Raw genomic sequence first — 12,749 nt, 5'->3', positions numbered from 1 at the left:
TCATGCTAGAATGACTATACATGATAACAGGAAAATAAAAATGTTTGTCTAAGTAGCTTAATTCTCATATTATATATTTGTTATTCTTCATTATACTAACCTTCCAGTTATGCCTATCTAACATTACATAATTGCACTGTTGCCGTGCATGTGCACTCATGTATCTTGTAAAATAAAACTGACCTTTAGAATTTAGAAAGTAACCCTGTTTTGGTAGTATTTTAGTGGACTGGTATTTTGTAATGTACAGTCACATTCCATTTAGTTTTCATTATGTATGTATACAAATTATTACTATTTAGAAATAATTTATGAAACTTAATATTCTTAAAATATAGAGCAATAATTAAAAAAAAGCAAACAAATATCTTTTCTAGCTACAACCTTTGAACTCAGTTGCTGCTGGACATAGGTTGCTAAGCTTTTTAAAAATTTGCACATGAAGAATATGAAACAATTTTTTTAGGTTTCATATATACAGTTGAATAACCATAAAATCATAAATAATTACACTGATACCATATAATTTATTAAGCTTAGTAACTAAGCTGCATTCAAGTCTAAAAAACATAAAACTTTGAGCAGACTGAACACACAACCAACCTTCTTGAAATCTTGTTTCAAAAAAATATGGTAGCCTATTCACAGATTAAAATAGATGAGAGAAACACTAGAGTAAGCTATAGGTTGGTTATTCACATGTCATATATTGAAGTACGAGTTTCTGAGGAACAGTTTCCAAAAATGGAAAGAGGTGAATGAGGACACTGTTTGATTCAGCACATAATCCACATCTCAACAAAATAAAAATTAAAAGTTTTATTTTATATTCTATCTTTTCAACATTGGTAATCAGAGTTCCTACTTTGTACAAAACTATAGACTTAGCATTTTGAGAACACAAATGTCCTCAACAATTGATTGGGTAAGTACTTTATTTCTTGCTTTGATGTTTATTCTTTATTTATTATTATAAAAGTAACTAATATGTATAAATAAGTATTTCTCAGGTTATTTAAGATTAGATTAGGTAACATAAACAATAATAATAAAAATGGTTCACTAGGCCAGCAGCACTTGAGCAATGTAATTGGATTGCATAATGTGAGCTACCTGTGCCCCAACCGATTGACAACTCAATGGTATGGACATTAATTATGCATGGTTCAAAAGGCAATAAAACAATAGCATTTAATTATAATTAGATCTATACTGTTATGAGCTTAAAGTTACTTAGGATAAGCAAATATAACTTCAAGTTACAATTTTAAATCATTCTGAAAAGAATAAAAGGGTTTTTAGATTTTTTAATGGTTACAAGGTCAGCAAAATTGACCAATTTTATTTTGAGTTGGGTATGGGGAAAATAACAGATAAATTTTAAAGTTTTACTGAAAAAACATTTGAAATATATTTAGGAGGTTTTAGGAATTATACAAAGGAAATTTGAGATATGCGAGATGACAAAGTATATTTTTAATCAAAACATGAAAATTCCTTTGCACGTGGAGTATTCAAAACAGATACTCAGTTTATTAAAAATACTTCAATGAAAAATATGTTTTTTATATGAAAAGTTTATAATGTTAACTGAAGGACTTCAAATTTTGAAGAGATACACATTATATTCAAGGTTAGAAGAATTAACTCTATAAACTTTAAACAAATACAAAGAGATCACAATGTTGGTCAAATTGACCAAGCCCATGTTGAAAGAATTAATAACAACCTCATATGGTAAAACAAAGATGTTTTTGCAGTTTCTTCATAAAGTTATCTACACGGTACTACTTGAATTCTGTAAGAGTTCATCCTTGTAAGAAATACAGAAAATAACTTGTCCAGTATCACAATGCACTCTGATTCAAAACTAACCTCACATCTCATTCAATCTTATTTTTCTGTAGCATAAATTATTACATAATTCTTACTACTATGGTTAAGGCAACCTGTATCACAATGTTTTGAATCACATGTAATCAGTATGATTCTTTTCCTACAGTTCAAAACAGTAAGTGAAATTCAGTTTTTTTTATGGTACTTCTGGATAGAAAAATGCCTTTCTAAGATGTTAATCTGAAGTTATGACCTATTTATTTTTTGTATCTCAGAACAAGATTCAATTTCTATTTTAAAAAACAGACATATCTTGGAATAAAAAACTGATCTTGTATGAGTAGGCCTACTAATGAAAAACACTTATTCATTAGCATTTTCAATCTTACAAATGCAAAAAAATACTAAAATACTCTTTGAAACATGTTTCTCAAGATTCAAGGAGCATTGTTTATCTAGACTGCTTGCCCTGAGACAGCATGATAAGCCACATGTATGTGCAGTCCAAGGTATTTCAACTACTATGCAAAGTTACTTTGTGTAGAAATTGCTACTATACAAAATGTTTGAAGTAAATATCTTCTAAAAGGTATAATAGGTGGACTCACATGTTTTGCTCTCTCCTGGACATAGTTTCAAGTCACAGAATAGAATTTTTGGTTCTGTAGATAACACAACATGTCCTTTTTCTCCTATGAAATGACAGGAAAAGTATCAAGTTTCTCAGTTACAGATTTTCAATTTAATCAATGCAAACATTTACAGTATTGCATGATGCTCATCAAAAATGTATTGTTAATTGTTGCTTCCTCTTTCTAGTTACAATAGTATATTCAAAAGTTTAGTTTCAAGTAACATATAATACATAGTAATATAAAACATAGTACCATTTTTATAATCCTGTCTCGAAATACAGTTAACCATAAAAATAAATGAAGACTTAAAAAGTTATAAAAGGATTTGCAGCATGAGAACAGTTAGTTTGTATTAATGAAAAAAAACATGCACATACAATGTAATACTACAATAAAGTTTATGATATGATGATGTATAACACAAATGTGTTTCTATTTATAAATTGTTACTAAAATGTATTCTAACAACCTGTACAACAACAACAAAAGAAAAGTTATATTCACAAAGTAATGCAAATTTACTAAAACGTTTCTTCACTGTCACACTCCTTACCCTAACTCCTACAAGTAATTATTCTATAAAAAAGATGGTCGAGACTATATTTTCCAAAAATCAATATTTCCCCTTATTTTGAAAGATTATTTGTCTAGATACTGAAATTACATTTATCTGTTTGTATACATCCTGTGTCATGGTGTTTTGTGGCTTCAAAAGTAGTTTTTCCTTTGGACAGGGGATGATTTGTCTGCACATGTCATACTAAAATATATAAATATATGTAACTAAGAAAGTACACTAAAATTTTGTCAAAAGTCCCTAAGTTCTTGTGACTTCTACAAGCTGGTATCTAAAAGTTATGAAAAATATGAAAGGATGTACATTGAACACTTCCATGTAGAATACCAAAAACATTCATTTCTACACACATATACATTACCTGAAAAGGCAATATATTATTTAAGCTTTAAACTGTACTTTGCAATGTACCTTGAAATGAAACAGGGCACCAGTGACATACAAATACTAAATTTACAAATATAACCATATAATTGAGAGAATGGAACACATCATGCACTAAAATATATCAACTTTAGAAACTGAATTTAAGGAATCAACTGTGCACAGACTCTACCTCTGGATGGAATAAAAGAAGTTTCCTGTGAAGCTGTAGCCAACTCCTCTTGTGATAAAGATGAAGATGCTGGAAACTTGACTTTAGTCTCATCCACTGAGCATTGACAATGAATTTGTGCACTTGCCCAGGCCAAGTTTTCAAACAAATCACTAGGTCCAAATAAAATAAAATAGAATTTTTTCATTCCATTATGTAATTTCAGTTACAAGACATTAAAAGTATATCAGCATAGAAGTAAAAGAAGTAAAAGTGGTCTTAAGCCAAAACCACATGGTACTTAAAGTTTTTTATATGCAAAAACGGCTCGTTTGGGTTGAGAAAATATTTTACATAGAAGAGCAAACAACGTTTCGACCTTCTGCGGTCATCGTCAGGTTCACAAAGAGGTAACTGATCGGAAGCTGACCACATGTTTGAAAGGGGTTGCGTAACTGAGTGTCGGAATTTAGAGGGCGGGTGTTAGATGTTTGAATATATAATTTTATTTATTTTATTGTATTAATATAGGTATAAAGGCATTCCTTTATATTGGTTTATTTTGGGTTTAAGTTGTTGTATAAGTAAGGCTTCTTTAATTTTGCGTTTGTTTATGTTTGTTTCTTTATTTAGTATTTGAGTGTTTTCTATGGTTATGTTGTGTTTATTTGACTTGCAGTGTTCGAAAACGTGTGAAGGTGACTTTTTATGTTCTTTGAATCTGGTTTCCATTTTCTACTTGTTTCTCCAATATAGAAGTCGTGGCAGTTATCACATTGTATTTTGTAAATAATGTTGGTGTGGTGTTTGTTAGTGTAGTTTTTACATAGTATAAACCTCAGTTTTGTGCCTGGTTTTTGAATAAATTTGGTATTAACTGGAATGTCATATTTTGTTACTAGTTTTTGCCAAATGTTGGTTGTTTGTTTGCTGATGTCAGGAATATATGGTATACAGCAGTATATGGTTTCGTGATTTTTTGATTCGTGAGATATATTTACTTTAGTTGGTTGATTTTGCTTTCTGTCTAGGTGTGTGCATATAATGTTTTCTACAGTTTGTGGAGGAAACTTGTTGATGTTGATGAAGTATTGTTTTATTTTGTCTAATTCATTGTTAATTTTATCTGGTGAGCATAGATTTATGGCTGTGTTTATTTGGTTTCTTAGTATGTTGAGTTTTTGTTTTGTTTCATGTGCTGAGTCCCAAGGAATGTATAGTCCAGAATGGGTGATTTTTCGGTGGATTTCTGTTTTAAATTGTGTATCAGTTGTTGTAATTTTGAGGTTAAGAAATTATATTTGATTGCTTTCTTCCTGTTCACATGTGAAGTTAATGTTGGGATGTATAGAGTTAATGTGATTGAAAAAATTAAGTATGTGTTCTGTAGATTTGAATCCCACAACCGTGTCATCTACATATCTGTACCAGTATAGTGGTGGATGTAATGCTGTGTTAATTGCTTGTGTTTCAACTTGTGTCATAAAAATATTGGCTAGAACTGGTGATACTGGGTTGCCCATGCTTAGGCCATTTGTTTGTATATAGTTTTGGTTGTTGAACATGAAGTTTGTCTTTATCGTGGTGAATTCTATGAGGGTTGCTGATTGGATACTGGGAATGTCTATAGTTGGATTAGGGTCTCGGATATAGAGTTCTAAGGCTATCTTGCAGGCTTCAGTGGTTGGAACTTCTGTAAAGAGGGATATAACATCGAAACTGGTCATTAAGGCTTTATGATTAAGTTGATTTAGATTAGACTTGAAATTAAAAGAGTCTTTGATGAATGAGCTGGCTGATGTTACATATTTGGAGAATGCCCATGCTATGTATTTACCAAGATTGTAATTAAACGATTCATATGTGGACATTATTGGTCGTAATGGACAATCTGGTTTCTAATTACTAGAAACTTAACAAATTACTACTACAAATGAAAAAAGCCAACACAATTTCACAAACACTTTATTCCTACCTGAACAAATTACTACTACAAATGAAAAAGCCAACAATTTCAAAACCGACTCACCTACGTAAAACCGACTCACACACCGCAAAACATACGGCATCCCCAAACCTCATAAACCAGATTGTCCATTACGACCAATAATGTCCACATATGAATCGTTTAATTACAATCTTGGTAAATACATAGCATGGGCATTCTCCAAATATGTAACATCAGCCAGCTCATTTGTCAAAGACTCTTTTAATTTCAAGTCTAATCTAAATCAACTTAATCATAAAGTCTTAATGGCCAGTTTCGATGTTATATCCCTCTTTACAGAAGTTCCAACCACTGAAGCCTGCAAGATAGCCTTGGAACTCTATATCCGAGACCCTAACCCAACTATAGACATTCCCAGTAACCAATCAGCAACCCTCATAGAATTCACCACGATAAAGACAAACTTCATGTTCAACAACCAAAACTATATACAAACAAATGGCCTAACCATGGGCAACCCAGTATCACCAGTTCTAGCCAATATTTTTATGACACAAGTTGAAACACAAGCAATTAACACAGCATTACATCCACCACTATACTGGTACAGATATGTAGATGACACGGTTATGGATTCAAATCTACAGAACACATACTTAATTTTTTCAATCACATTAACTCTATACATCCCAACATTAACTTCACATGTGAACAGGAAAAAAGCAAACAAATATCATTTCTTAACCTCAAAATTACAACAACTGACACACAATTCAAAACAGAAATCCACCAAAAATCACCCATACTGGACTATACATTCCTTGGGACTCAGCACATGAAACAAAACAAAAACTCAACATACTAAGAAACCAAATAAACACAGCCATAAAACTATGCTCACCAGATAAAATTAACAATGAATTAGACAAAATAAAACAATACTTCATCAACATCAATAAGTTTCCTCCACAAACTGTAGAAAACATTATATGCACACACCTAGACAGAAAGCAAAATCAACCAACTAAAGTAAATATATCTCACAAATCAAAAAATCACGAAACCATATACTGCTGTATACCATATATTCCTGACATCAGCAAACAAACAACCAACATTTGGCAAAAACTAATAGCAAAATATGACATTCCAGTTAATACCAAATTTATTCAAAAACCAGGCACAAAACTGAGGTCTATACTATGTAAAAACTACACTAGCAAACACCACACCAACATTATTTATAAAATACAATGTGATAACTGCCACGACTTCTATATTGAGAAACAAGTAGAAAATGGAAACCAGATTCAAAGAACATAAAAGTCACCTTCACACGTTTTCGAACACTGCAAGTCAAAAAAACACAACATAATCATAGAAAACACTCAAATACTAAATAAAGAAACAAACATAAACAAATGCAAAATTAAAGAAGCCTTACTTATACAACAACTTAAACCCAAAATAAACCAATATAAAGGAATGCCTTTATACCTATATTAATATAATAAAATAAATAAAATTATATATTCAAACATCTAACACCACCCTCTACATTCCGACACTCAGTTTCACAACCCCTTTCAAACATGTGGTCAGCTTCCGGTCAGTTACCTCTTCCTTTGTGAACCTAATGATGACCGAAGAAGGTCGAAGCGTTGTTCGCTCTTCTATGTAAAATATTTTCTCAACCCAAACGAGCCGTTTTTGCATATAAATTTCTCAACAAGTGGGTTTCTCGACATCACTGATTAGTACTTAAAAAGTTTTATCACACAGCTTTCACTGTATAAACGCTATACTACTACTTTAAAATATTAATGGAAAATATGATATATACAACACACATATACACAAAGAAACAGCATGATTATTTTCATACAAAACCAATATTTTTTTATTTTTAAAGAAAGTTTTTACACTGAAAAACAACAACAAATAAAAAATGGTGTTGCTAAGGTTAAGAGGGACAATGAAAGACTCCGTTCAAAACATAATGCAATTTATGCTTGATATATTTTTTATACTTCATAGGTTTAAATTTTTTTTATATTTACATATATTACAAACAGAAATTTTATGAATTACATTATCCATGCTTGCTTTCAGATTATGTACAACTTCATTCACATTTATAGATATTCACTGTTAACACTGATGGCTTAACATGAACCTTATTTCTATATTTGTAAATAGTCTTTGTAATTATTTTCTTGAGGTAACTCCTATTTAATGGGAACTACACTGGTGCTTGATGATATCACCATACAACAAGAATCCTCTATCAACAAGGGAACAATGCAACCTTCATGCTCAGGAATCAAAACAGTTGACTCTTCCATCCTGTGGGTCGTAAACCAACAAGATAGTCAGACAAAATGTGTAATGGACTTGATGGCAGGATATTGGGAGGAAGAGGAGAAGGACAAGGAATGTGGGTACAGGAAGGTAAAGGACAGACTGACCCAGTCAAGAAACATGAGTTTTAGGATAAGGTCTAAAAGGCAAGAAACCAGAGAAGGCAATGAGGACTGGGGTCAGACCACCTGTGCCTGGGTTTTTAGTTAACTGGGAACACCACCACAGACAGAAACCCTCACAAAGATTACCTAATAGGAAGTGGGTGGGTATACGTAAGAGTATATCCCTGCCTAGTAAGTCTTCACAACAGAGGAACTAAGCAAGCAGGGATGGAGGGAGAGAAAAATGTGATACAGACCATAGTGATAAAAATAAGGAAATTTCCCTTGAACACTCATCTGGAGTAGAATAAAGTGCTGTAGACACAAGGTGCAGTAAAGGAAAATAATGAAGACTAGTGAGAAAATGACAAAGTGTAAAAACTGAATACTCAAGAACAAAACAGGAGACTGTGGGTCCATTCCCCAAGTGGGTAATATAAAAATTCAAATTATGAGAGCCAAACAGAAAGGAAGAATTACTATAAACCAGGGCACGAGAATCACAAAGATGAGGAGGATGAGTCACATGGTGATGGCAATGAAGTTGTTCAAGGAAAGTGCTGGTACGAACCCAAATGTTAGGTGAGGGAGGAAATACTAAATAATTCCAAAGATTAGGGTCATAGTGCAAAGTGTTGAAGAATGAGGACTGTCTTTGACCTTCATGGAAGTACCTAATGCAAAATAAATATGACAGAACAGGTGATGAAATTAATGTTCCTCTTGTTGAAACTTAAAATAATATGAAGGAACATTAGAAGAATGGGCAGGAACAGAAAGCCTAGAATGCACAATGAACCCCACAATACATTGCACAAGAATTATTATGTCCTTAGTCAATGAACCTCTTGATGTTATAGTAGATACAATTTACATGAGTAATATTATTTCTTGTTGCACAGAATAAAGTAGAAGTCATCATCACTTGAGAATTCATTATAATAGTTAAGCAGTGAAGACAAAAGCCAAAGTATAATGAAAAACAGTTTCATTAATGAATGCAATTCTCATCAAATTAAAGCCAAACAAATTCTGAACAAACCTCTTCAACACAGTGCTAAGTAAGAGCATGATATTATCAAGAGTGCAAGTGCAATGAGGGAGTTATTGCCACATGGAGGTCGTGTCAGCATCCTACAAGCAGAAGAATTTGTTGCATAGGTCACATTAAATGCACAAATTCAGGTGACAGCTACCTCAAGGGAAGTGGCATGTAAATCTCATAGGCAGATGGACAAGGAAGATTCCACTTCTATGTGGAAAGGCAATTTATCATTTTGGAATCAAGTATATTAAATACTGTTGGAATCATTAGTCATAGAAAATATAAAAGCAGCTTGAACATTCCTGTTTTAATGCAAAAGTTTAGAGTGGACATAGAATTTGATGCTAGGAAACAAGGTGGTAACAAATGGATGTTTTTCTACATGAATAATGTAATTAGTCGAGTCAATCAAGAGTATTTTTGGGACCTTTATTTATTTTTGTTTATTCACTATTTAATGGTTTAAATAGACAACTGGCTTGTAATATGTTTAAGTACAGCAATGGTTATTTTTAACAGAAATTATACTTTTTCTTCAAAAGATGATGACAACTGGTGGTACTTCTGCTTGTTTAACTTGGTAAAGTACAAGTTGACACTTGCATTATGAAAATTTTAAAAAATATATATTACTTTTATAAAGAAAATATGGTATAGTGTGGAAGTATCTTAATATTGGTTGTACAAAAAATTTGATCAATTCAGGATTTGCTTGTCTGGACAAAACATTAGGTTAAACAAGTTCTTAAGCCAATGGTTGTTTAATCATTATTACAAAATGCAGGAGGATTTTTTAAATAATTTAAGGTGATTTGTAAACATTACTTTTATTTAAATACTTAAAGAAATGAATTTGCATGCTATCATATCATATACTTCATTGACAACTGTTAAAGAAAACCCAGTTATACTGCTTTCTGTACTAATTTAATAAATAACATTCAGGGCACAAACTTCATGACAACCATGGTGACAACTACTGCTGTATTTTTCAAAACTACCATGATTCCCTTAGAAAAATCACTAAAAACTATTGTCATCCTTCAGTATCCATTTGATTGTTTTGCCATCACAATCTAAATTTGTATTGCATTCCATATTAAAAAGAAAACCACTGAAGAATCACAAACACTGAATTTACAACCTCAAGAATCTACCTTGTTGAAAATAATTTATTACACAATACGCACACATTGGAAGGAATGAAGTTTTCGCTTTTATAGCAGTAAAATATTTGTGCAATCTGTTGAATCATACCATATAAAAGGCTCTTAGTAGTAGCAAGCAATTCTATCAGTGCTCAAACAACAAACCTGCAAAGCTTACACAGCAGCATATGATCAAACTCAGCACATACATACTTACAATGGCCACAGTGGACTCTGTAACTGCAAATACTCCCTGTATTAAACATGTTGAAACATGAATAAATTAGCAAAAAGAATGCTGTGAAACTTTTTCTGTGACAGCTAAATGCCACAAATTAAAACCTCTCTCCCCATCAGTAAATAAGTAGATTACGTCCAGATATTTAGACATAGCATAGCAGTTCACAGAATGGCTTAAAGTTTTATTTTAGTTCAATGCTCCTCCATTATCTATCAACCAATTTGAGATCTGATTATAGTTTATGATTCAGCAGGTCAAATTTCTTTGAATGATGTATCTGACCATGCCCAAGATCTCATAGCTTAATTTGCTAAAAAAATTAAGTGCCACAGCTATCGAGTATTCCTTCTTGCTTAGAAAACGAAGGGACATAGGATATGTCAACAATATGACTTGATAAATTTTTATGTGTAAACCCACCAAAGACCTAGAATTACTACCTTAGCTAGCTAGGGTTAATGTTACTGAATTAAAAGTAACAGGCTGCAAAGTGCAATGTGTGGTGATACATGATTTACAGATTATGACCATGTGCTATACTGTTGTTTAAGCCAAGTTTATTGTTTATGGCACTAGCTTACATTAGAAATTATGAGAACAAATACTTGTAGTAGTATCATTTGGAAATAGAATGTTGACCTTATGTCATCACAATGTGATTTTCTACCCATCTGTTTGTCCACCAAAATTTTCAGAGAGACTGTGAACTGATATTTCATTATTTTTTATCATATAGCCAGAAATACCAAGGTTGAATTTTATTGGTAGAATTTAGGCCCCTAAGCTTCACCTTCTAGTGAATTTTTTCTCTGATTATTCTCAAAGTTAAACAATGTAATAAATAAATAGTGCATAAAAGTGATATACAATTCTTGGGTCAAAGGTTATTTCTTGTCAGGAAGGAGCAAAAGTTTGAAATATTATAAGGCAGATGTTCTCTTTATGTGCATGTCTGATCTTTATGAAAGTTACATAAATTAATAAGTGGACAAAAATGTCTGAAATTTGTTCACGATTTGTAAAAGCACCACCAAAGGTCAACTTCTGGAAACTTCCAAAATGATTCTCTTCCCAGGAATTTTGTTTAATCCTTCTAAAAGTTAGAAAAATTAATAAGTGGAGAAAGGTGCCTAAAAGCTGTATATGATTTTCAGGTGAAACATTATTTGGAGTCAAGAGGTGTCAGAAACTAGAAATGTTATTAAGGCCACAGGGTATTTTACATCAATGTAACACCTCTATTTTTATTCTTAAAGCTGATGTACTATTACTTCAGGTTTCTCATTGGCTGAAGTTAAAACTTATCTACCTGAAAAACATAATTTACAAGGATAGGTCAAGCTTCCTAAACCCCCAGTAAAAAAGATTAATGTCACATTTAATAAACTAATTGAGAAACTCATTTCTATTCCATTAACACTAATATGTACTAAGGCTTTAGTGTCTTCCAGTAAATTATTTTTTTACTTTAGCATCCTTAAAAATGAGAGAAAAGTCAAAGTCAAATGGTCTTGTCCTAAAAGTGATGAATTTTCTTGCCTGGACAGTATTTCTCTAACTTCAGACACTTATTTTAAGTTGTATTTATTTTCACAGAGAAAATAAGTTTCATAATAAGCTTGATCTGGGCCTATTAACTTTAGAGATAAAATTCAAAATACAACTTTAACAATTTATCATAAACACCATAATGAAACCTGAGAGAATGAAGTTAATTTTAACCATTAAATGGCAGCCATAACCAATTTATACTGCTACCTGCAACATTCCCACTGTTTAAGGGTTAAATGTCTGTATCTGAAATAATTATAATTATATAAAAAATGTTTGTCTATTCCTTGGTTTAATCATTTTTCTTTAAAAAAATAAAGTACTCAAAGTAGATCATACACTTTCCACACATCAAAGTTTACATTCACCCCCCCCTTTTATACCTTCTGTTAAGTTTGGAACACAAACAATAGCCTATGAAATCCAACAGTGTAATAAGTTAAAAATGGGGCTTGCATTCAGCAAGCTATGCCTAACTACCATAGATCATTTGTAGAGGAACCTTCCCCAGTCATATATACAGCAAAATTCTTTCAAATATTTCTAAGTTGTTCAAATATAACATTTTTAAGAAAACCTAAAACAGCAAGATGACAAAAGGTCATTCAACCTATCAATTTACTCTTCACCCCAATCTGTGAGCACAATAAATACTTTAGAAACATTACATATTTTAGCCTATCACAATGTAACCTGCCTGAAACGTCAGTCTGTAGCAAATTTTTTACTACAATGGTGATTTCACATAATTTTATTCTATGAAGTGCT

The 12,749-nt window shown here is 31.8% G+C and overlaps 1 protein-coding gene across 1 annotated transcript in view; it reads right to left on the bottom strand.

Moving 5' to 3' along the window:
• LOC143256642 (RAB6A-GEF complex partner protein 2) overlaps positions 1 to 12,749 on the bottom strand; it is a 47,998-nt gene that overhangs the window by 28,233 nt on the left and 7,016 nt on the right. Inside the window, 2 exon segments of the mRNA XM_076514121.1 lie at positions 2,445 to 2,528; positions 3,605 to 3,756. Coding sequence (XP_076370236.1) covers positions 2,445 to 2,528; positions 3,605 to 3,756 — 236 coding nt within the window.

This window comes from Tachypleus tridentatus, chromosome 1 (genome assembly GCF_004210375.1).
Source record: "Tachypleus tridentatus isolate NWPU-2018 chromosome 1, ASM421037v1, whole genome shotgun sequence".
Taxonomy (NCBI): Eukaryota; Metazoa; Arthropoda; class Merostomata; order Xiphosura; family Limulidae; genus Tachypleus; species Tachypleus tridentatus.
Note: the sequence above shows the minus strand (reverse complement) of the source record. Positions and strands in the feature narration are given on the sequence as shown.